This window comes from Amblyomma americanum, chromosome 8 (assembly GCF_052857255.1).
Source record: "Amblyomma americanum isolate KBUSLIRL-KWMA chromosome 8, ASM5285725v1, whole genome shotgun sequence".
Lineage (NCBI taxonomy): Eukaryota > Metazoa > Arthropoda > Arachnida > Ixodida > Ixodidae > Amblyomma > Amblyomma americanum.
The window spans coordinates 65,894,938-65,921,021 of record NC_135504.1 but is presented as its reverse complement, the minus strand read 5'-3'; the positions used below and the strand labels follow the sequence as shown (position 1 = coordinate 65,921,021).

At 46.3% G+C, this 26,084-nt stretch overlaps 1 protein-coding gene across 1 annotated transcript; it reads left to right on the top strand.

Moving 5' to 3' along the window:
- Positions 1-165: 165 nt before the first annotated feature.
- Positions 166-26,084, top strand: eIF3l (eukaryotic translation initiation factor 3 subunit l). Its single transcript, XM_077635036.1, has 19 exons — positions 166-353; positions 660-705; positions 3,466-3,577; positions 4,480-4,556; positions 5,690-5,745; positions 7,815-7,884; positions 9,831-9,904; positions 9,986-10,066; positions 12,083-12,173; positions 13,118-13,272; positions 13,927-14,097; positions 14,958-15,091; positions 17,032-17,155; positions 18,760-18,833; positions 19,787-19,850; positions 21,511-21,552; positions 22,676-22,768; positions 24,399-24,479; positions 25,980-26,084. Exons 1-19 carry the CDS (start codon positions 321-323, stop codon positions 26,010-26,012), a joined length of 1,611 nt encoding a protein of 536 aa, XP_077491162.1. The 5' UTR covers positions 166-320; the 3' UTR covers positions 26,013-26,084.

The following is a 26,084-nucleotide window of genomic DNA, read 5'->3' as shown; positions in this document are numbered from 1 at the left end:
TGGCGTTAAAGTAGTAGGCAATTGTCGCAAAATTCCTACCAGACATAAATAAAAAATTAACAATTGCTAGAAAAATTTTTATTTATATAAAATTTAATTGTTTTATATGCACTATGAAATAAGAACTAAGCCGACACTTGGCCCTGTTCAGGAGCTCGGTACGAAACACTGCTCAATCGGCCCTCTCCGGCGTTTTGCCGCAAGGCCTGTGGTCGTGTGTTGCTTGTCCGCCTCATGCAATTAGCTTCGGGAACGTGATCTTCTTCGCTTCCAATTGAGCCCATAATCATCCATTTAGATTTCACACAAACGCGTTCAAAATGATGGGTGACCAAGAGGAATATGACGTCGAGGTAAGCTCAATGAGTACTCCATCCAAACAGCAATATGCCGTGCTCCCGTCCAAGATATGTATATGCACGTCAACTCGTGAGCCGGACACATGTTCGTTAAACTCGGGCTGTCTGAGATGTGTATTAATCAAACCGGCTAAGCTGTCGAGAAGTTAGAAATGTTTCGTGTGTTAGAATTCACTGCTTGACGTGTTGAGGCATGGATACCGTTTGATGAGCTAGTCATTGTGAATGTACCGGGCTGAGATTTTTGACGTTTTGTCTAAAATATTGGCTTTCGTTTCCCATACTCACTCATGGACGCAGTACGTCGACAGCTACGGCTACCCGATCCATGAAGCCGATCTTCACGGTAAGCTGCCTACTGTCGTTGCTGTATCGACTTAATTGCGTGTCACTAGCGGGAGGTTCTTCATGAAGCATGCCTGGCGTCTTGCATATTTGCGTCTCTGTGATTCCTTGCTAATGTGTCATACTTTTTGTGTTATTGCAGCGAGAGGTTGGTAAGATCCACTCTAAATTGACTGAACTTTGCGTGCATATCTGCAGCAGTGGCAGAGCGTGAATCTTTGTTGCTGCTTAGTAATAACGCTCTCACACCAGATCAGTGGAAGTTCTGACATAGCACACATAGTTCTCTTAACAACAGTCCAGTTGACACTCCGTAGAACTTGCATGAGCAGAAAGTTTAAACACAGTTATCCAGTTTTACCAGTTCTGTGATGGTGTCCGTAATGCCTCAGTTATGCTATTCATCTGTTTCTCTTGAAGTGAGTGAAACAATATGTCTGGTGTTAAGCCAGTTCAAAAGTGGCTGTTTTACAAGCAGAGCATTATTGTCAGTTTTGAAGATGAAATTCCTTCTAGTTCTTTTCATATGGTAGGCATTTTACTCTCTCAGTGATGCCACAACTTGATATGTGAAGTACGCAGTTTTGGTCAACCCTTTTTACCGTCTTTGATGGCTCAGCAGCTGTCATTTCTGAATGTCTGCTCATCCTTAAGGGCGGTTCACATGCAAGCGATTGAGCGAACTCAGCGGCACGGCGCAGCGATGCTTTTCGCAGGGTTCCGTTTCACATGCGTCGCTCCACAGCGTTTACTGCCGCTGCGAATCTCAGTGTTGCTGGCAAAGAATACGAGCTCGCAGTTGGTTTCGGTGGTTTGCAAACATCAACATGGACAATGTTTATGCATTATTTTGCCACGATTACTCAAATTTTTTTAAGAAATAAAGAACTCTTCTTTTTTAAATATCAGCTACTTCTTATCTTGATGGTAATAACATCATTTTTTAAGTCCGTACGTGCGGTGTAACCATTGGCCTGTGCGCTGCAATTGCACTTCGCACGGCCTGAATGTCCCTGTCAGCAGCCTCCACTTCCTGCCGCCTTTTCTTCTGTCGCTTGTTTCCCCTATGTGGGAGAACCTCTGGTGAAGTTGCTGCCATACAGGATGGTCCTGGTTCATCAGGAAGGCCTGGGACACTATACATGCATTCAAATTCATTTGGCGTTGCTTCTACTTCTTTCGAGCCTGGCGATGCTGGGCTGCAGCTGGCATGGCTCGTCTCGGCGGCTGCGCTGGCCACCTGCACGTGGCTCACTGCGTCGAGGTTGCAGAAGCTCCTGAGTAGAATGTACAGGCTGTTAATTGCTGTCACTTACACATTCAATTCATCATTAGTATCAGTCATTGCTTACCGTCTCGTTTCCATGGAGTCCATCAGGAACTCCATCTGCTTTAAATGTGGCCAGGCCGTCTTTGCAGTGGCTCCTGACCCACTCTTCTTCCCATCTTTTTCGTCTTTAATTTTTCGCCTGTACGTATCTTTTAGATTTTTCCACCGAGCAATTCTCTTCAACTGTTACTGAAATATGGAGCAGTATAGAGCATAATGTTAAACAAGCAAATTAGGAAAGAATGGCAGACATGTGGCCCAAAGTTTAGCATGAACATGTACAAATTCTCATCTGTTAGCACACAAGAATATTGCAGAAAATGTTTACAACACACGATTCAGTACGCAAGCACGAGTTTTTTTTTCTTCTAAAAGGCAGTTTTACTGATTATGCATGCATGCATGACTGAACTGAGGCACACACATGATGAATGATTTATTTTGCGGACACGCACGAGTTGATTTTGTGCGGTTCAGAAGCCGCAGATTAATGCTACGTACAAGACTATGATGAGCGGGCAGTGCCGCGGGACGGAGCGCTCTCTCTACATACACGCAAGAGACGATTTTACTAGGCTCTCAGCGCCCGGATTAACTTCACGCCTGAGAAACATCGCCTCACGCATTTACAAACGTAGCTGAGAACATGAAAACGTGCACGTCGTGCATTTCACGATTGAAGTGAAGGGTACAAAATGATGCAGCTAGCGTGTCTTAAGATCCAAAAACATTTGCTCACGGCTGCGTGATTCCGACAATTTTCATACAGCTCATCTACGCACAATAGCCGGCGCACCGAAAAAAAAAAACACCGAGCAGTACGCAGGAATGCGCGGGGACATAAGACAGTTTTTGACACGCTGCAGAATCCTGCCAGTGTGACGAGGAAAATTTGTTGGCTGCACAATGAAAAAATATGGCTGATAATCTTCGAGCTCGCCACAAAGCGTGCTTTCACTTACCGGTGTCGTCAATTGCTCGAATTGCGTCCCTCACTTCTTCCCAAAGGGACTCCTTGGTCGACTTATTGCAGAAGTTATCTTTAACATCCCATAGAAGTGGGCGCTTGGATACTTGGATGATCAGCACCTCATTGAACAGTCCACGCGACATGTTGTCATGGTGTTGGAAGCACGTGTAGCAAACAAACATTGTCGTCTTTCCCGCACGGATCCTCTTCTTGTCACGTGGCTTTTCCGCCATGCAGTCATTGGTCAGAGGGCGGAGCTATCGCTCTGTCGCTGCGAAAATTTCCAACTTGTTGGAACCCCGTCGAGCCGCCGCGACGGGTCGAAACAGGTTTTTCCGTCGCTGCGACAGGATTCGCTGGCATTTTCGCTTGCATGTGAAACGGGCTTTACACTGCGGCTGCACTCGCTCCCTTGAATTGTGTCTTTTTCACTGTTGTCTTGCCACATGTGCGTGCTACAGGTTACAACACGGGCTACAAGCTCACAGAAGCGATGCAAAGCACGCTCGTGTTCCTCAAGAAGGCAATTCAGGAGGGTAACCTGTACGAGATTCAGAGCATCTATGAGAACAAGTAAGTATCCAGCTGAGGGGGGATTTCTCTTCTTTTCATGTCACTGCATTCCTATTTCACTTGCCCCGATGTTCCAGGTACACTGTTCTCTCACTTACCCGCCTTGTTGCCAACTGGTTTGCTCGAGTTGTCCACCTAAACTTTGTTGCCGGCATCGCACACTGGTAGCTGCAGCTTAGTAGTCAGTCAGTAGTTAATTCATTCCTTTTAAAAAGGTGCAATAAGTGAAGGTCATACAAGAGGAGAGCTTTATGCAAGTTGTCTCCAACATTCTCACTCATGAAGGTAATGGAAAAGACATGCAAGATGTGACTGATGTTAGTTCTTCATCGTGAAGCCAGGTTCTGCTAGTCTGCACCCTTCTGTTTTTTTTTTTCTTCGGGAGCAGCATAAGAGTGCAAGCAATATGTTCGCCTAGTCGTCTGATGTTTTTTCCTCAGAATCATTCAGCTTGTATTAGCACGTTCGCTGTGGCAGCGATTTTTGGCGCCCTAACCCTTCGCATCATGGGCCAGCAGTGGGCTACCCTTTGATTTTCTTTGGTGCGGCGCACCTTGCAGTGAACCTCCGGCAAGGCCGACTTAAAACCGCCGACAACAAATGGCAGTAGCAACCTAGAAAGTGTGTTTCTGGCCAGATGTTTGAAAAACCTGAGCTGTCCCCCGGCTTCATAGCGCCATTGAGTACTCATGCCACACAACAGGAATACATGACGTAACCTGCCGGTGACCCATGATGCAGTGAACGTGTTAAAAGTGATGATATCAGGCTGGAGATTTTTTTTTTTTTTTTAATTTGGACATCATGGGCTTTCTGCATGTAGCAGATGTGCTTGGTGGTCGTTGCTTAGAGGCCAAGGTCAGTGTCACAGTCTCTTGACTGATGAAAATGTCGCATTGCAGCCTTGCCAAGCTGATGGAGCAGCATAGCAAGGTGATGCCACCGCCAAACTCCAAAGAGATGGCCCACATCCTGGATGGTGAGGATATCGCTCTTCCCTCCACCCCTCCTTCGCTCCTGTATTCTTTATGCACGTTAACATAGTGAGCATTTCCAGCACTCTGTGAGGCCTCGCCATCTGAGACAGACTGTAGGATGTGCACAGTTTACATTACGCTGCCTGCTGGGAGTCTCAAGGAGCTTTTTTGGAGCAAGTGAAACATTGTGTGCCCGTTATGTCAGCAAAATGTTAGCTGTGATTCCAGTACGTGTCTAGTTGATCCCATTCATACCTCTTGGGGAAAACCACCCTGATATGTAGTCGCCTGAGAAATAATGCTTTGTCGGAGGCTACTGAAGTACTTTTGCAAAAATATGCTTGTTATACCTGTTTATTGTACAAGTTGAGCAAAGTTCCAGAACTTTGCTTTCATTCGGTGCTCTGTCTTTTTCCGTTTAAAAGGTAATTTTTTTCGTCCTAGTGTTGCCCTTCGTACTTGTGCACTTAGTTGACTGTTTCTGACGCTCCTGTTGTGTTATGCACTGCTGTAATCAGCACCTTTGTTAGTGACTAGCATATGAGTTATCTTTGTGGCCTTCTGGTGACTTCCAATCGCAGAGTTGGAGCACTTCTGGAGCAACATTTCCTGCTCTTTTCAGAGCAACTGTATTCCAAACGCAGATCTGAGGCACGGATCACGTCTTCCATTCGTAGATAGGGAGCGGTTGCCGAGCCGAGATTGCTCCGTGGAGCAGTCGGGACTGCTCCGCCGAAATCGGCGGATCCGATCGGAAGTTTGCGTGACTTTCTAATTCAGCGGCGCTAGCGGCGCTCTACATGCTCTGGCCTGCATGCTCTGGCCTGCATGCTCTGGCCAGAGCAAGTGTACTCCAATCGCAATTTCAGGCCGCGCGCTCTGCGCCGGATTCATGCGCTCTGTCACAGAACGTGCAGACCGCTCCGGGCCTGTGATTGGAATTCACCATTTGTTTAGTGTACAGCCATCTTCTGTTGAACTGTTTTTTTTTTTTCTTGTTCCTTTGACTAATATTCAGCTACTTTGATTGAAACACAAAATATATAACAGACCGGGTGCATTTGAGCTACAGAGCGCGCATGTGCAACACCAAAACTGAATAATTCTTCTTTTCTTTTCACCTTGCAATGGGCAGATCACATCTTCATGATTCTGTACAAGGAACTCTACTACCGCCAGATCTATGCTCGGGTGAGTCTGAAGGCATGGCCTGAGCCGGGCTTTGGAAGCACAGCTCTGAGTGGGCGTGGCAAAGTAGTCGCATAATTTTACGCTTTAAGTGTGGAATCATCATAGATCATCATAGTAAATCTGAGTGGCGCATGCCTTTCTTCAAACTCCACTCTACCGCAGAACTAGTCGCAAAAAATTACAGACCGTTAAAAGTCTGGATCTAGGGTTGAACACTGGGCTTAAAATTATTTCAGGAAGATGAGTTCCTAGCATAAAATCTTAGGAATAAAATGCATTTTTAAAAAAATAAAATCTAAAATGGAATGTGTAAACCCCGTGGGCTGTGCATTTGACACACAAGAAATGAAATTAGCCATGTCTGTACGCCCGTTGCATACATCATGTTCAATGTTGTGAAAGGTACAGAAGTATAGTCCGCCTGCATTATGTAATAAGCCTGCTGGCAAAGCATTTACTAGTTTTCGCTCACAACAACGAATGCACTATTTTTTGATCGTGGATGGAGGGAGCGTAAACAAGAGCATTGATGGCATTGCACTTGATGTGTGAAACGCAATATAGTGAAGCTCACTGGATGGGTGCCACATTTGAGTGCGACAGCTTTTTCTCCAATGTGACAAAAATTTTTGCCACTTCTGTGTCGTCTTCTGCTTGTGTGCACACTATCTTCTGCAGGAAGGCACGAAAACCTTATCATTGTATCTTTTTTTACTTTGGCCAGCCTAGAATATTGCTCAACCTCTCACTTGTTAGCATATCTGATCGTAAAGCAGAAATAAAATTGGAGTGTGCCCCTAGTCAAGGTGACAGACGTTTGGTTTCTACTTGCACAAGGGAAATATTTAGGGCGGATGTCCTCTCATCGCCTCTGTACTGGCCTGATCAGGGCCACTATCAGAATTTGGTTTAGTGGGGCGCAGCCAGTCTGCGTTAGGCAATGGCCGGTGGTAGACATTCTTCTCATCATGACTCATTGAAGTCTTGTTTGTTAGTTGTCAGTATATAATAGGTTGACACGCTTGGTTATGGATAATATGGTGGAGAAGAAAAGGATTGACAGGTGGTCAAATTAATGCACACATGAGTGCGGTAACCATGCAGCTGACTGCATTATTTACAGTAAAAAAAAAAAAAGCAGTGTTTTAACAAAATTTATCAGGTTTTTTTTATAGTATTTTAAGGGGGGAAGAGGGTCTTAGAAAAAAATATTTGTTAATGAAGTCACAGTTATGAAATCTTCAGGGAACATTTATTTTTGCATGCTGATTCAAAATATGTCAGTTAATTTCATGTGCAACAATTCCTTGAGCACTTATGCAATATGTTATGTAACTTATTGTGGAGAGCTTTCAAGAAATTCTGCTGCAGGGAGCATGCTAGAGTGCATGCCATTGGGTTCTCTTGACATTAAGCTATGCAATAATGGTAAAATTATCATCGTGCCTATCATAGAAGTCGAGTTACAGGATTTTGAATTTGTCACTTCAGAAACAGGAATACAAATTTTTATTCCCGTTTGTGAAGCACCAGGTTCAAAACCCTGTAACTCAACTTCTATGATAGGCAGGAAAATAATTTTACCCTTATTGCATAGCTTGTTGTCAAGACAAGCGGATGGCATACGTTCTAGCAAGTTCCCTGCAGCAGAATTTCGTTAAAGCTCTCCACAAAAAGTTACATAACATATTACAATAAGTGCACGAGGACTTGTTGTACATTAAATTGAATTCCAGATTTTGAATCAGCATGCAAAAATGCATGTTCCATGAAGATTTCATAATTGTGGCTTCATTAATAAAATTTTTTTTTCTAAGACCAGCTTCCCCCCTTAACAGTGATCTCTCGCAGATTGCCATACACCCCTCATGGCATCTTGGTTTATCGAATCGCTTACTTCGACAAAGTATTGCTCAGCGGGCTTTGCTGCTGCTGCATGTTTTACCCTTAATTTATAATCTGTGGTGTCATTTACTGACCAGCGTTGTACGAGAGCAGTGATCCTTCTGAGACCTTGAAAACAGCTTGGCATGTATTGTGACCCCCCCCGTTCTGATCACCGCCCGCAGGGATCTCCCAAGATTGACGAGAGGTTCGAGTCGTACTACAACTACTGTGCCCTGTTCAACTACATCTTGAGTGAGTGGTTTCAGTCTCTGTCTTTATTTCTTGTTTTTTTTCCCCTTGCAGGCTAATCTGGCCTTTCCGATGTAAGTAATCTGCATAGCTATAGATATCTTTGGGTCTCTAGGGTTGAAGATGATGCGAGGAAGACTCGTTCGATTTTTGTTCTCGGCAAAAATCAATTCTGTGGTTCTTTCTGGTTATTGTTGACCTTTATCCAGCTGAAAAATACAAATTTACTGCTGAAATAATTGCATTCCAAATTTTTCTCACCGCTCGATCTAAATTTGTGGCGCCTACACCGAAAAGGACCTCGGGATCACTGTTTCGAATCAATTCGTGCTGTAGCCTAGCCTTTCAGATCCACACCCACAAGGCTGCGCCTGTGCACTGAACTTGGTTTGCAAAATCGGGCCGGTGGCTGTAACACCTGTGTTTCCTTTTATTGGGCCTTTTCTGGCATATAAAAGCTGTTTTTCAGTGAAAGTAGCATGTGTGGTTCGAACACAATGGTCTGTCGACACCTAAATTTCTCCTCTGTGTCCGTTTAAAAGAATCCGCACTCATATCCTATGCTGTGACCAAAAACTTCCCATTCACATTGTTTATCCATGAAAGCTTGTGTGATAGGGGCAGTGTGTCAGGCCTCAAGGTTGGCTGGGAATTTTTAGTGCTAAAGCACCACTTCATGAGTGTATTGAGCTGCTCATAGAGATGGCACCCTATGTGCTAGCTATCATCATCACTAGGTTGTGGAGTCATAGGATGACAAGGGGAACGCTGAAACCAAGGGAAGAGAGCGACCATCTTGAGTGAGACACTGCACTTGTAGACTGGAGGAGAGTGAACCCCACAATTCAAGTCCTCTAGGCATCTCGTTGCAGTAGGTGCCTGGTGTTCTGCTTGTGGGAAAGAAACCTGTGGTGCGCACTGCCTCGCTGATCACTGCTGCGAGTTGGCAGTTCCACTGCCCGGCAGTTCCACTGTCCACTGCCCGAGCCCGGTGGCCGACATTGAGGATGCTTTTTTTTGTGTGTGTTCTTAAAGGCCCAGACACAAGGCAGCGTTTCTTTGGCATCGTGTCAGCGTCTTGTCTACTGCCGTTGCCGCTCGGTGCCCGCAGGAAAGGGCTGCCAAACACATGATTTGCATGTAAACTGCTGTCTCTAGACGAGGCTGTGGAGAGATTGTGGATAAAGCTCCCCAAATTATCCTCTGTCCATAGCTAATTATCGTATTGAGCGGCAATGAGAACCTACTGAGGGTGCGATGGCGACAATAGCACAGGAGCAGAAGGGGCGCTGCTGCTTTTGCAGAAATGGGCCATGCCTATGGCGGGTACAGCAGTGGCGTGGATTAATCCAGAAGTCGCGGCCAATGCGTGGCTAATCATTGGACCCCAGCAATCCTTACCTTCGAAGTATTGCCGCCGCCGACACTGATATCTGGCCTCACCAGATATCTGCGTCTCCTTACGTCGCCTCGCTCTAAGCACTGGAATGTCACCTCCGGCAACGTGAGTAGCCGGGGCGCTCACACTACGCTGAAGAAATGCTGCCTTGTAGTCAAACCGTTCTCAGTCCTTTTATCATCAGGGAATACAGCAGCTTTCAAGTGTTGCTGAAAGAATCCTGTTTGCCTTAGCTTCCATTTCTTCCTGTGTAATGTGCACTCAAAATAGGAAGCTCATATATGTGGCTTCTCCAAAAATTGGACGTCCGGAGTCAATAAATAATGACCAGCTGTGTAGTGAAACACTTTGCCGTGCAGTCTCCAAACATAAGTGGGATAAAAGGAAAGGTGAAGCTTAAGTGCTTGGGGAACCCTAAGGGCACTCCAATGAACTCAAGGGTTCCAAGGTATCTAGTTTGAGGACCCCCGGCCTAAGCGTTATCTTGTCATTTCTGTATCCAGGACCACTCGCTAGCCTTGACACCTTGTGCTTCTGTTGCGTTTTACAGGCACTGACGGACCCGTTGCATTGGTCCTCCCAAACCAGTGGCTGTGGGAACTGATTGACGAGTTCATTTACCAGGTGAGGCGGCACATTTAACGAGACACTCGGGTGGGTTCCAGCTCTGATGGGTTTTAACGTCTGGCATCTTTGCATACACAGTTCCAGTCCTTCAGCCAATACCGCAGCAACCTGAGCAAGAAGACACCGGAGGAGATCACACTTCTCAACTCAAACCCCAAGGTGAGGTTTTGCCTGGCAGAACTTTTATCTGTTTGAGAGTGACACAGTCGACACCTTTAATTGGCAAATACTTTTCGCAAAAAAAAAAAAACAGGAAAAACATAGAAGATAGATCAAAGCTGCTGAAAATGTTCCTTTTAGGAGGATTTTCTCATACATGAATGGGGTTCTGATTCTTCATTGTTGGGCTGTATTTGTTGCCAGTAATTTTTATTATTTGTGCGTGAAAAAAAAAGTTTAATGCATGCCTTCATTAGAGGTGCCTTTAGTTTTATGGGGGTTTTAACGTTCCAAAGCGACTCAGGCTATGAGGGAGGCAATCCGCCTTTTTCACGACGCGACTGCGCATGCGCCCATCCCCTGGCGGCGGTGTCGCGAAACATATTGGAAGGGTCGCGCGCTCTCCTCGAGACCGGCCGTGGAAGTGTAAACACACCGGCTTCCTACGCAGGGTGCGTCGCTGCAGCCGTCGGGCGTTCAGCGCGACGCATTTCGCGATACCTACGAAATGTGTTGCATACGGCTGCAATGCCCAATATGTAAAGGGAAACAAACTCGGATTTTTCCGCTTTCCGAGCGCTTCCCGGGACAGCCTTCGACGCAAAGCGTGGATAAAAGCAGTTCGCCGGCTCGACGATCGTGGCCGCCCTTGAGCACCGTCAAGCACGTCAAGAGTGTGCGGGAATCACTTTGTGACAGGTACGGACGAGGCACTGCGGTTAAATGCGTGTGCAGTCTATCACAAAAGGTTTTATTCATGGCCAGGAAGGCCTCGAATGTCACCGCGGCATTTAGACTTCGTTCCGACGCTTTTTGCTTTCTCAAGCAAGAAGGCCGAATAGGCAAGTGCTGTGAGCCGCTTTCAACGCGCGATGGAGCGGGCAACGAAAAAGTAGCTACGAGAGCATTCACGCATGGTGCTAAAATTTTGTCATTATCTCCTACGGAAATTTCCTTGTTTATGCCACTACACCCTGGCCAATCCCCCCGTGTGAGTATGTGCCATGTATTAAGAGGCAGAAGAAGAAGAACGTGCGTTATGCGTATGTTCGAATCATATCCATGATGAAGACATCTGCGTGGCATCTCCGGAATGGATCAATGTGCGCCTCTCGCGCTCGTCTTTATGGACGCGCATGCTTGTTTAACCTATGCAGCGGTGTGCTCTGGGAAAATACAGTGAAATGCTAGCAGAGCTGCTTTGTTGCCAGTACGCTTGTGCTTTTATAGCTCGTGTATCTATTCTGCAGCGCTTCAACACAACGATTGCTTGTGAAAACTGTTGTCCCCAGTCGTTTTCTGTACTACGGCGCGCACAATGTAGTATCCACCTTTCATGAATGGCAGGCATATACAGCGGAAAACGCCAACCTTACTGATCGGGGATATTGCATTGAACATTATGTTCCGAATGTTGCCTTCATCTCTGAAGCGGCGGCCCTTGCTCAGCTGGTGTTCGCATCGCATGCCGGATGATCGGAGATACTGAAGAATTTGCTCTTCAGTGGGCACTGCAGCCTGCCTCGGACTTCGCACCCAGCCATCAGTCAATCCTAGAAGTCCTCCAGGTACCAGGTGCTGCCCAGGACACGCCATCGTCGAGAGATTCCAACACAACGTGCTCCGGAGCGGCACTCAGTCCGGCCGGGCTGGGCGCGCAGTACCCTACCAGTGAGCTTCGATCGTTGTACGCGAGGTGGCAGCACAGGAAAATGAAAAAGGCGGATTGTGAAGGGCTCCGGAAATTTCGACTACCTGGGGTTCTTTTACGTGCACTGACATCGCACAGCACACGGGCCTCTAGAATTTCGCCTCCATCGAAATTTGACCGCCGCGGCCGGGATCGAACCCGCGTGTTTCGGGCCGGCAGCCGAGCGCCATAACCACTCAGCCACCGCGGCGGCTCGCTAGAGGTGCCTGCTGCTTTCTAATCCATGAGGAGTGGTCTATACAAAGTGCACTTAAAAAGCTCTTCATATCCTCATTTTTTTCCCCCCATCGTTTTATTTACCGCAGATCTGGAACGTCCACAGTGTCCTCAACGTGCTGCACTCGCTTGTCGACAAGTCGAACATCAACCTCCAACTCGAAGTGTACACCCAGGGAGGTGAGCAGGTTCACTGGCAAGTCTATTGACTGTTCCACACTTAAATGCGCGCTGTAGAATGCGTCTTTTAGCTAAACTGGCGAGTTGTTCCAGCTCAGATTTTACACAGAAGTGGGATTTGGTCGGCAGAATTGTTTTATGCTACATTTGTTTGGGATACTTGCCTGAATCGATCAGGAAAAAAAAGTAGGATATTCGCACCGGCAGCGGCGATGACGAAAAAAAGCAAGCAGTTATCTCAGCGATTGCACCGGTGGCGCCATCTCGTTTGTCAGCTGTGGAGAGTCTGCAAAGGACGGGGTGTTTTCCACGAGGTTTGAAGATGCTTCTTCATGAAAGACTTGCAGTTTAGTGGAGTTTTGGCCAAACTAAGTTTTTTGTGATCATTGATAAAGTGGACGAAAACGCTTCAAACCTTCCACGAAACACCCCCCACCCTCCCTCCTTTGCCAAAGCTCCCTGGCCGACAAACAAGATGGCGCCGCCGGGGCAGTCGCTGAAAGAATGGCTTGTTTTGTTTCATCGTCGCTGCAGACATGCAAATAGCCAACTTTTTTATCGATTCAGGCACACACCCGAAACGAATGTAGCATAAAACAATTCTGCCGACCAAATACAATTTCTGTTAGAAATTTTGAGTTTGAGTTTAGCTGAGAGAAGCGTTCTACGGCGCAAGTTTGATTGCAGAACAGTCTGTGGATACGGTTAGGCTTAGCTACGTCCTTTCTTTAAATTTTTTTTTATTTTCTCCCTATGGAAATCATTACGTGCCAGTGGAGCGCTGTTGTGGAAAGGCAACACAGCCTCTCTGTTGCTGGATCACCGCTGTGAACAGATCACAGTTGCCAAGATTGACATATAGAGAGGTGGCATCAACAACTGTCCTCCCGGTGATGCAGTGTAAACGGGGACTGGCACTGCAACTCCTGGCACACTGTGTGCAGGTGACCCGGACAGCGTGGCTGGTGAGTTTGGCCAGCACCCTCTGTACAAGATGCTGGGCTACTTCAGCCTGGTGGAGCTCCTGCGCCTGCACTCGCTGCTCGGTGACTACTACCAGGCCGTCAAGGTCCTTGAGAACTTGGAACTCAACAAGAAGGTACGCTGAGGCCCTTGTCACTGGGCATCCTAGGCCAGAATTGTTGTTTCTTGTGTTCGCCTTCAGAAACGTGAACTACACCTCTACTGTTGGTCGTGTCAACAGAGCAAGCAGCGGCACTGAGTTACGACAGAGCTGTTGGCAACAGCGATGGAGTTTGTACTCACACCAGAGAGAAACCCTTTGGTCACTTAACGGTGGGCACAGACAAAATGACCATATGGTGGTTTTCGTGTTAGTTGAATCGTAATCCTGCAAACAGAGAATTGTAGCTGCTTGAAAGATCGGTTTAGAATTCTCATCTTCCGAGCCATCTTTCTGTGGCCTGATGATAGCAGTCTGATTGGTAACCTGGCCCATGTATAGAATGCCATTGTGAGATCAGCCCAAGGAGGAGTTTAGAAAATCACGCGGAATGGACATTACATCGGCTCGGTCGTTATTTTTGCAGGAATTTAGTATTAAATGGCTTCACGTTCGCAGCACTGAAGCCCTCAAGTTACTGAATTTCCTGCTGTCATTGAAATGGCGAGCGAGAGTTGCGCACGCTGCATCGCGTGTTTCATGGTGCATATAGCCCCAGTGTCCCGTGTGGACTTTGGAGCAAGCTCAGAATATACAGTAGCGACTGCGTGTTTGCCACCTCTGTCGCAGAGCCTGTACTCGCGGGTGCCGGCGTGCCAGATCACGACCTACTACTATGTGGGCTTTGCGTACCTGATGATGCGGCGCTACGCAGATGCCATCCGCACCTTCTCCAATATCCTGGTCTACATCCAGCGCACCAAGCACCTCTTCCAGCAACGCACCTACCAGGTCGACCAGGTCGGTTTTTTATCTCAATTCTTTCAGTGTGGCTGGTCTGAGCTGGCATTGCAGAATCCCATTGGCTCCGACTCACGGGATATGCTACTGGAAACCTTTCACAACAGGCTCGTTCTTGATGGACTGGGGAGAGGCTTATTTCACCAAGGGTTTAAAATCACACCGAAGGTTATAGAGGACATACCAGTGATTGTACTAGTCAGTTGGCGTCGAATGGAAACTGATGCAAAGTTCCAGTGTCAAGTGATTTGATTAGCTTAGGTGTTCTCAATTTTGTTATCCTCAGGGAACGCCAGCGGCTTTCAAAATGTGCTGAGGAACCGTGCATGTCACGACTTTTGTGTCTTCCTGCCCGACATGGAGGCAGAAAGGAGTATGCAATGCGCAGACCCTCAAAAAATTCCCAAATTCAGTTAAAAATGACCGTACTGGCTGCAGGGTGAAACAGCCTGCAATGAGGAATTGCACTGAGATCCGTTCTAAGAACTGGGTAAATGCAAGGCGTGAGTTGTGGCCTGCATGGATTCAGGCACTTGGAGAAGCAGAAAAGCACCCCAAAGGTTCCGTGGAACCGAGTTTTAAGGGCCCCCAGGCTAGCAAAATGGGTGGCGTAGTTAGTGTTACGATGGCAGCCAGCTAAATAAATGGTGGCATTCAGCAGGGTAGCTGAACGGACTGGTTGCTGTTAGGCCAATATCGTTACACCGCTTTGGTTCCTTTGTATGGTAGCATAGACAGTATAGTATGCGCTGGTAAAATGCAAAGCTTCTCTCAAGGTCACTGCAAACCACAGTGTGTAGCATTCGGCAGTTGGGGAAGTGGTTTTCTGCACCTTAATTAACTGTGCCTCCTCGGTGCAGATCAACAGGCAGACAGACAAGATGTATGCCCTGCTGGCCATCTGCCTGACACTGCACCCGCAACGCATTGACGAGAGCATCCTCTCTCACCTCAAGGACAAGCACGGCGACCAGATGAACAAGATGCAGCGCGGGTGAGGAACATATCCGCCTCACTGTGCACTTAAAGCTCGCCCCTGCCAGTCTTGTGTTAACTTGTGTTTAGAAAATATCGCGCCATCTCTACAGAGAGGTTGATTCTAGCACTCATAGCTCTCTGGTTCGTTGTGATTATGTCTACAGCTGGAGCATATGTATCCACTTTCAGCTTTCTGGGTTAAAACATGGTGCAACGAAGACAACACACAGTACCGACAACAAACACAAATGCCACCTACAACTGTTTATTGGCGGAAATGGAACACACATAGCATATTTACTAGTGTAATGTGCACTGCACACCCCTTTTTTAAAGCCTTAATTTGGAGAAAAAAAGTGTGCAAATTACGTTTAGCAAATATGGTACGTACTTTGTCACAGACACACAGCCAAGTAGCCATGACAGCACAGCGGGTGAATGCCATGCATTTCGTCACTTTGATTCGTTGGTGCCACTGCAGCAAGTCAGTGCAGTTGGTTAGCGCATTTTTTTCAGAGACATAGAAGTTGAGGAACCTTTTATCAGAGACATTAAAGTTGAGGGACCTCTGCCAGATTCTGACCAATGTGAGTGAGAGTTGCGAATCTGTTGCACAGCGTAAAATGCTCACTAAACATGGGCATAAAAAATATGGCATGGCATGAGCACGGGTTGGAAAATTACTTGGCACTTCAGGGGATAAAGTGTTGAAACAACAGCAGGGCATCGTTTGCCGACTGTGGCTGATAGCTGTAATGCAGAGTCATGCTTGCATCCTGAAAAGGGGCCCTGAAACCCCCTTCTAGTCTAGTCCTGTTTCTCCCAGTTCTTGTTACAGCAGTCGAGAAGAGGCACCATATTGCGTTTCAGGATTTCATAAGCTTTTAAAATCATTTCTTTCTCTTTCCTCGCCAAAAAATAGGAATTAAGAGACAGCATGGAAGCATATGGTTGGCACAGCATCGAAAGTGTCAAGCATATACTGGACCGTGCCCAAGGCTCCCCTACCTTTGCTGGCAATGCTGAGATTAGGGAATCCTTGAGGAAGAAATGGCAGCTTTGACTGAAGAAAGTTTGGGGTTCCTTCAAGGCTCTTTATGCAGATCAGTAGAACACTTAATCCTCAGACGATTAAGGGGGGAGCCTGGTCATGAAAACAAAAATTTATTATGTAGTCATAATTATGAAATCTTCAGGAAACATGTATTTTTGCATGCTGATCCTAAATATGTCATTTAATTTCGCGTAAAACAATTTCTTGGGCACTTGCGTAATTTTTATGCAAGTATTTTACGAAGAGCTTTGAAGATAATTTGCTGTGGGAAACTCGCTGAAATGTATGCCATTGGGTTCTCTTGATACCCAGAAATGCAATAAGGGTAAAATTATCATCCTGGCTATCATAGAACTTGAGTTATACAGTATTGAAGCTGCCACATCAGAAGCGGAAATACACACTTTTCTTCGCATTTCTGGAGCGACAACTTCAAAACACTATAACTTAAGTTCTATGATAGGCAGGAAGACAATTTTACCCTTATTGCATTCCTTGGTATCAAGAGAACCCAATGGCATACATATCAGCAAGCTTCCAGCAGCAAATGTTTTTCAAAGCTCTTCACAAGATACATGCACAAAATTTACATACGTGCTCAAGGAATTGTTTTACATGAAATTAAATGACATATTTAGAACCAGCGTGCAAAAATACATGTTTCCTGAAGATTTCATAACTATGACGACATTAATAAAATTTTGTTTTCAAGACCAGGCTCCCCACCTTAAGGAGGCTGCACTCATTGCAAAAGCAGCTTGTCATCATTGTCTGGAACTGGTGACACAATAACCCCCGCTTACTCGGGATCAGTCGTGGCACTTCATTTATGCAAGCCCTGGCACCTGTGCTGTGCTTTGGGATGTGGCTTACCATTGGCTCTGTCCATAACTCTAATGCAGGGACAAGAGCGTCTTTGCGGAGATCTTCAGCTTGGCGTGCCCCAAGTTCTTGAACCCAGTGCCACCGCCTCTTGATCCCACCACGCTTGATGAGAAGGTGAAAGAGACGAGGAACTTTGCCAAGGTGAGCTGCGTGCGTACGTGCATTGGGGGAGATAATAAAGATGTTTTGAGTGAGCGAGTGGGTGTGCATGCCAACATTCTAAGGTGTGTGGGGGTGTGCCAGTGTGGCGACATTTTGTGGCACATTAATTCCTTCCATCAGCTCTGCACAGACCACTGGCATGGAAATCAAGCTTCATGCATCAATGTTGCAGTGTAGCCTTTTTATATTGCCTAACTGCTCACCGAGCATAGACAGTTAAGCAAGTTAATGTGGTATCATGTGGTATGCCTAGTAGGACGGGTGTTGGACCAGTGCAACTTGGTGCTACACCTCTGCCTTTATCTCATTGGCACTACTACGAAAGTACTCTGCTCTGAAATGAAGCCTTGAGCGAAGGTAGCAGTGTATGCTTTTTAGTTGTGCCTGTACTCTAAGTGGTACAGTCGAACCTCATTATAGTGAACAGGGTAGACGAAATTCATAATATAAAATTTCGCCAAAACGCACACAAGAGCAGTGCAGTTTACTCGGTGAAGGGACGGAAATTCAGGCGATGCTTACTAGAGAAATGGGGAGATCTCTTCTGAATTTTGAGCACCATTTCGAAGGCGCTTGTTGCGATTCGTGAGGCTGCAGAAAACCAAGCACATTAGGCTTGTCGCCAGCGCGCAACGGTGGCAAGCCAATCGCCAGCTAAGGTGGCTGCCCCACTTCACAGGCATGTCACTTGGAAAATGGTACGTCAGAGCGAAAGTTACAAAGTTATGACAGTCCAAGTTGATGCTTTCGGGGCACTGTCGACGGGTGTGAGAGGGATGAACGCATGCTGGCCTCAAGGTACCAACTCTCGACGCTGCTGTATCTTTTGTGGCACTGTTTGAGAGTGCGAGATAACGCCGACACGTGCCACACCAACCTTGTGTAGCGCAGTGAAGCCTGCCTCCTGACATACGAGTGGGCAGCGCCTGGCGCTGCAGAGTTCGATATGTCTGTTTCATGACCCAACGCACCACGGTGGCTCAGTGGTCAGGGTGCTCGGCTAGTGATCTGGAGTACCCGGGTTTGAAGGGTTCCAACCCGACTGCTGCGGCAAAGGTGTCAGTGTACTGCGAGATGTCAGTGCTTGTGAGATCCCCAGGTGGTGGAAATTATTCCGGAGCCCTCCACTACAGCACCTCTTTCTTCCTTTCTTCTCTCAGTTCCTCCTTTATCCCTTCCCTTAGGGTGGGCTTCAGGTGTCTACTGTGATGTGAGACACTGCACCATTTCCTTTCCCCAAAAACCAATTTTCATTTTCAAATTTTTCATGACCAGCCACATTTGATATATAGATTAGAAATCGCATGTGTTTGTTAAAGATAACAGGAAGAGGTCAATATGGTCAATCAGATGTAGTGCCTGTGTTCATTACTTTGAACTTCAACCATTGCTGGTGACCAAAACGGCAAAGGTGATGCTGACGTGCCGTGCTTGGTCATGTAGTCAGTGGGAAGCACAGCTTTGGCTGGAGTGATCGGCACCCTGATCTGTGATTTTGAAAGCTGTAAAACATCTAGCTTGCATTAGCACATCACCTGGCACCAACACAGGTACTGATTCCCATTCCTACGGTTTCATTTCAGGAGCCGCTTCAGCAGCAGCTCAACGTCTTTCTAAGTGAAGTTGAGGGGCAGCTTATGATACCGACCATCAGGAGGTGAGCCAGTGGCCTTCTTCGTTGAACAAGATGAAGCTCTGGGGGCTTTTATGCCTTTGCTTTGCATTCTGGTCCCTGCACTCAGGCACTCTTTTCTGTTCCTTCAAGCAAAGTGACAGAACGCATTTGGCTGCCCAGGGATCTGCACTGCCTCTTTCTGATGTTGCTGAAAACTGCGAGGCCTATAGTTAGTTGGGTGTAGTGTAGGCACTGGTAGCTACGTGCCATGTGTTATGTCTCAGTTATGCTGGTTATGTGTACAAGGATAACTAAAAAGGGCACCAACTAACCATCTATAAAAGTAAGAAAAGGATTACTTTCCTTGAGCAGTCGCCTTGTTAATTTCTAGAATATTTTCATGTTGTGTTGTCAACGTTATAAACAACACACGAGAAGACTAACATGGCACTGAAACGAACTCTTTATTGGCTGATTTGTGTCCGCCAAGACATAATCAGCTCGATGGCAGTGATAGCAACAAACTTTCTCAGCGGTTGTCAAATAACACAGTCACTGCTGTTCTTGACCCTGCTCAGTTTAAAGCTGGCAAAGAACTTTTGAGACAAGGCACGAGTAATATCTATGAATCATAATCTCATACAACGTAGAACTAGTTGCTGCACATGCGTGGTAGTGATCATTCCAGATAAATCTGGTCTCATCGTGCGTCACACAAAGTGACCAAGCCGTGTGCTGGTGGCTTTGAGCATAAGGAAACAAACATTTCAAAGCTTTGCGTCAATGTGTGAAGAGGTGCAGTGCCCAAAAGTGTTATTTGTCGCAAATTGAGGCAAGCCTTCTGTGGTTATTTAGAAGTGTGCGCAGGGACAGACGTGCTGTGAATAATGTTACGGCAGTTCACGCCTGCACCGGTGCCTGGTCTTGCTCAGTTTTCAAGTCCTTCGTCATCCGGAATCATTGTTCAACAACCACCTTTTCTTCGTTTCTCTCAGCTTCCTGAAGCTCTACACCACCATGCCTGTCTCCAAGTTGGCAAGCTTCCTCGAGGATAGCGATGTGAGTGGAACTGGGCCTCTCTCTCCCTCAGGCTTTTTTTTTTCTTTTTTACTACGAAGCTGTTAGTGGCTTCCTTGTAGTGTGAATGCCATCATTAGTGTAACACATCTTGTGATCATCTCGTGGTTGCATGACGGTGATGTCACTGGCAACGAGGAGCTGACTTAGTGCGCTCCACACAGCTGTTGGTGGAGTCTCTTCATTTCGTTCTTCCCCTGTTGATTTGGCATTGGTAAATGCATTGTACTGTGAAGGCGCCAATTCCAGAGCAGCTGTCAAGGTCGCCAGAGCCAGCACGTTTACATTTCATGTGCCAGCTTCCTCAGCATGGAAGGGACATGAAATAACGGCATCAGTTTCGCTGCTGACTGGCTGCTCGGTGGTGGCACTCACATTTTGCTCCTAGAAAAGAATGAATGATATTTGGAAATCATTGAAATAAATCCATCCAACAGTTGTGGTTGGACACAGAGCAGTGCGTGTGATGTAGTGTGCGCGTGTTAAAGAGAGCTAGCTCATTGAAACAAAGTGTGATGAGTTGATAAGGAAGTGCATGTTACCGTATTTACTCTAATGTAACGCGAGTTTTTTCCCGGATTTTTTCCCCTTAAAGTCTTCCCTCACGTTATAATCGAATACCGCACTTGCGATTGGCCTAAAGCAGTGTTGCGGTGCAGCCATTTCAAAGCAATCAGCTTGGTTTCGGTTTCTGCAGTTTTGCAATCTTATGCTGGCAACATGGGTGCCACGGAAGCCAAATCCTCATCCATCTAAAGTCAAAGCATTGTTCTCTCTAATTTTTTTTGTGTTGAGACCTCGTGCCCAACGCATCGTCGCATTGTGTTCTTGTGGCGCGCGTCGTGCTCAGTGCGATGCTCGTTTTAAGAGAAAAGCGATCCTGTTTGCTGAAGAGGTCGAGAATTCTGTGGCAGCCTGAAGACTTGACCTCAACGAGTCAACCATCCGCGGATGGCGGCTGCAGCGGGAGGGGCTTTTTAAATGTTAGCTCGACTGCAAAGGATTTCGTGAGCCTCGCCACGGACATCACGTCCAGCTGGAGAAAAAAGTGGCGGACTTTGTTATCAAGCAGCGCAACCGTCTCGTGGGGTTCAGTGTCGAGCTAATCTGTTGGAAAGTTAGAGACGTTACTCGGGAGATGGGAAGTTCAGAGCGTCTCGTGGGTGGTCCCAAATGTTCGTGAAGAGGAACGAATTCCCTCTGCAGCGAACAACATTGATGCGGCAGATGTTACCGGGAGTCTTCGATAGCGAAAAGGAGGACTCCGTTTCCGAGAGCTCGGCCTTCGAAAGCGAGGAAGATGAGTAAACATGTTCGCCACAATGTCTATTAAACATATTTTGTTTTGCGTCCCTAAGCCTCACGTTACATTCGCAGTCCTGTTACATTCGAGTAAATACGGTATCTCCTGTGACACAAAATTAGTGCAAGCTGACGGGTCTTCAGATTTGAGCTCTGGTACTACTTAGCCGTCACAATTCTTCTGAGTTTTGATCTTTATGGCTGCATCGTTGTAGGATTTTTCATTTCAATCTTTGTTGGCAGAGTTTTTTTAACACCATTATGCTGCCTGTCTGTTCTTGTTTGGTCACATCTTACCACCACAAGTTCACCCCGTCTCATTCATTGTGTGTGTGCCCAGGTGAAGACGAGGAACTTCCACTGCCACCTCCTAAGCTTCAAGGTGAGTGACAGCATCCAAGAAGTAGTACTGCTCAAAAATTGCCTGTGGCCCTCGTTTACTCTGTGACGGGCCCCTTGAGCTGTGCAAGGGGGTGGCTCTCGGTTATGGGCCTACTGGCAGCTTGCAGTCCCTGAGGGCATTCTTAGGGTCCCTTATGGGGCTTTTTGCTTTCTAACAGAGCCCCTTGCTTTTGTTGTTTGAGCATCAGGGCTCAAAGCAGCCACATGTTTTGAAGTAGTGTGAATTCGGTCATGCCTGGTTGGGGGACTTTCAAGAGCAGATGTTGCTGTGACTACCATGTAGAGTGGGACAGCAGTCCATTGAACCTTTTACATGGGTCCTAAGGCGATGTCTGGCAGGATGACGTACAGTGAAAGCTCATTAATTCAAGCTTCATTCATTCTTATTTATGGATAATTCACACACTGTGTGACTTGGTCCATCCATACTTTATTGGAGTCTATGTGAAACACAACCCGTTAGTCTAATTCAAATGAGAATTGGTTCTGCCATTCATAATTCGAACTACATGCCTCTGCGCCTGGGTGGCCTGCACATGTGGCCAACCCAGTATAATGCACGCACAAGAGGCAGCATCGCCATGTCACCTTTTTTGATGGAGAGGGTAATGATGGCAAGTGAGGCCAGAACAGGGCCTCCTTTTGCTGTTGTCTCACAGTTTCATCTGGGATAAGGGATTGCTGGTGTGTTAAATTACATGCAGCCTGTCCTTTGCATACCTTGAGTAAGTTGACTGAGGAAACATCGATCAGTTGCTCCAAGTCTATCATTTTGTCGGACAGTAGACTGTCATAAAATCAGTTGCTTCTCTTTTTCTGTCGTTTTACCAAGCCCATTGGTTTTTTTATATGCTGGAAAAAATACGGTCAGTAATTCGACTATTAATTTTCAGCGCTACTCGCTGGACAGTTTGAACTAGGGGAAGTAGCAGGTGGATCAGTTATGAGCAGTCCTATTCGCGCCTGGCAGAGTAGAGCAATTGTCGTCTTGTTGTGAGGCCTGTGCTAATGACACGGTCCATTTTCTGCACCCATGTTTCCGCTTCCCGGTCACTGCTACGATCTCGTGTTTGTTGCTCCATGGTCTCGATCATCGCACACAGCACAAGATGAAGAATGTCGTCTGGACCAAGGGTTCCAGCAGCCTGGATGGCGAATTCCAGTCCGGCTCAGACGTGGACTTTTTCATTGACAGGGTGAGTGAGTGCAAGAGAGCGCTTTAATATTAAAGCTTTTTTTTTTTTTTCCCGCTATATATATTGGCACTTTTTTGGTGTGTCAACACCTAAGTTGCCATATTCTGGAAGAACATATTTTTAAAGAAAGACACTTGCGCAAAAGATAGTGATAGGTAATGTGAGAAGTAATATATATATATATATATGTTTGCGATTAAACTCTGCACAGACATCGATTTTTCGCACGAATCCTAGAGGCTATACCGCCAATCATTTCAAAGCCCTGGGAACCCGTTGTTTTTGGTGCCGACATCACAAGTTGGAACTAAATGTCAGGAAAATTTTGTTATTCAATTTTATTACCCAGAAAGTGGCAGAGTATCATTTTACAGCAATTATTGAGTGGAGTTGTCCTTAATGTTTTCTCATGAAACTCGTCTTTACAAATATTTCGCTTCAAAATGTGCCCTTTGAAGTTTTTGTTTGCGCACGCTGTGTGATGATTGAGGAAAACGTCGCAGCTATAATATTTATTATCGACTTACTTAAAGACCTCAAAATGTCTCCAGTAAGTGAACATATCTTGGGCCTTGTTACAGCAAAGTGTTTGTGGAGCCCTTATGCAGGGGGGGAAAAAAAAAAAAAACTTATAATTAAACAAAATGGAACAAAAGTAATGGTGATTTCTTGAAACGAAAATAAAGAACTACAGCTTGTTTGTCTTTCACTGACAGTAATTTTTTTTTTTTTTGAACATTAGCATTTGGCAGTAGCAAACTTCAGACAGGCAGTACTCATATTACAGCCCCACAGTATGCTGGCTGGCGTAAGCGCTGTCCCATTCTGGCTATCGGATATGTGGGCACAGTTCTGCGGATGTTATCGGGCACGTTTGTGGCCAGCGTCTGAAGCGCATGCTACGTATGCTGGACCCGCGGCATGTCTTCGGGATCTCACCTCCCGGCTACGTGTGCCGTCCGAGAGGTGTTTTGGCCCCCCGGCTGTGGTTGGCCTGAAGAGTTCGAGATCACATTGTTATCGTAATAATGTTTATTTTGTGATTGTCTGCATCTCAAACTAGTCATTTTTCCATTGTACTCATTCCTACTGATGTCTGTAACAATAGCATTACGAAAGAATAAGGCCACTAACATAAAATTCCGCGCAATATATACTTATATTCGCGATTTTTTGCGGAATTGCAGGAACTAGGGGCCATAGCCATACTTGTGCACGAGTCGACTGCAATGATGACATTCCCGTAACTTGGCTCCCTTGTTTTTAGATCGCACATTCCGTGCTCCATGCACTTTTTATGCAATTTGTACATGCGGCAGAGTTGGCCATGATTACGTAAGTCATCCAGGTGTTGCAACATGCCCACTTGGAGTTACACTCATGGAAAATATATGCATTCACTACGTCGCACATCAGCGACTCGTCGTTTTGGCGATGCAGCAGTGAGGACTGTCGATGCAGAGGTTGCTTCAAGGAATTGGCACCACGTTTTGTCCATCACTGGCGACGTAATGAAGCAACCCCTCTTTCATCCCCTTGCGTGCATGAGAGACCGGTAGTTTTTTGTTTTCTTCCTTTATCAAGGAGTTGTGGTTCACACACTTCTGTTGGCTCTGTCCTCCAAATGCAGGACATGATTCATATAGCAGACACCAAGGTGGCTAGGCGCTATGGTGACTTCTACATCCGCCAGTACCACAAGTTTGAGGAGGTAAGCCGGGCAAGTTCAGTTCAAGACTCCGAGCTGGTTCACCATCTTGTTTAAGAGCCTAGTGCAAGCCACTTGGTGTAGGAACCGTCTTCTTTCTCTCTCTCCCCCCCCCCCCCCCCTTTTTTTTTTTCAAGAGAAAGTGGTATGCTTGCCACCATTACATATGTAGTGGTGAAGCCTATTGCACATGTTTGCAGCACTGCAGCCTGCTTTTATGGCTGTGCAAAAAAAAAACACTCGACTGACTGACCTTAAGCTGCTTACCTCACATTCAAGACATTACAGTTCTCCAATGGACTGTGAATACCTTTTTTAAGTCTGCCTTGCAAGTGGTCAGATAAGTGGTACCTGTGCGGAGAGGTTTGTTGTGAGAGCAGCATAGATTTTTCCTGCTTTACTTTTTAATCCTACTATAGTAATATACAACTCAAGAACACATCGGCTTTTCCCTGTCAAAGGACCCCCTTCCAGCCAGTGGCGACGCCCGATTCTCATGGCCCTGCTAGTGTGACAATGCAGGGAGCGGCGCCACAGGGGTCTATCCCCGACCATAGAGGAAAGGGATTATCTCATTTCATCTACCACTCCCTGCTTTCCGACTACAGGAACAAACACAATATCCTAGTCGAAATCGAGAAGAAATGTGCACTGGGCATGGCATGTAATGCGAAGGGAATGTAACGAATTGACCCTTGGGGAGCAGGGTGGAGAAAAATGTAGCAGCAGGGGAGAGGCTGAGAGTCGGGTAAGGACGTTTGCAGAAAAAAGTCTGCAGGTGGCGTTGGACAGGATAATTTGGAGTCTAGAGGTCTTTGTCTTGCAGTGGACACAGTTGAGCTGGTGGTGATGACGATTACCAAAAATTTTTTTTTCACGTGCTTTTGATGGGGCTGCTCACGCACCACGCAGGAGTATTGGAAGGAGCAAGCAGTTAGCACCAGTGCCCACGATAAAGTCATTCAGGCACTGTCACATGCGTGCTTGGAGTTACGTTCGTGGAAAATCATTCGTTCAGTGTGCCTCACTGGCGACTTGCCGTTTAGGTGATGCGTCAGGGATGACTGCTGATGCGATTGTTGCTTCCGAGAGTTGGTGCCATGCTTTTTTTTTCGCGGCTGGCACCGTAGTAAGGCAACAAACATGTTTTACCTCCCTTTAACCTTTTGGAGCATGATACTTTGTAAGCTTACAAGTTCATAGGGGTTAAAAATTTTGCATTGTCAATAAGAAGTGTCAATAGTTTTCCAATAAGTTTAAGTACATAAATAACTTGGCCATAAGTAAACCATCATCAAGAGGAAATCACAGTGGAAAATGTGAATAGAGGACAAATCAGGGCATGCGGTGATTCCTGAACCGAGTATGCCTAGTCAGAAGTGAATGCCTGTCGTACAGCTTCAACTGTCCTGTATTGATTTTTTTTAAGATTTCTGCTATTAGCTTGTGAAGGAAGGCTCGGGCTACTGTCACGATTTTGTTTTTCCCTTTTGTTGATTCCAGCTCTATCGAACCCTTAGTGGTCTGCAGATGTGAATGGGAGCCAGTGGCACCACCTCTTGGAGTTGGAAAAATTTTCAATAATAAACATGAAGGGCTTGAAGACTG

Coding starts and splice junctions, on each gene's coding strand:
- eIF3l (XM_077635036.1), top strand. CDS start 321: ATGATGGGTGACCAAGAGGAATATGACGTCGAG. Junction 7,885..9,830: donor CCTGTTCAACTACATCTTGA/GTGAGTGGTTTC, acceptor TGCGTTTTACAG/GCACTGACGGACCCGTTGCA. Junction 15,092..17,031: donor ATGAACAAGATGCAGCGCGG/GTGAGGAACATA, acceptor ACTCTAATGCAG/GGACAAGAGCGTCTTTGCGG.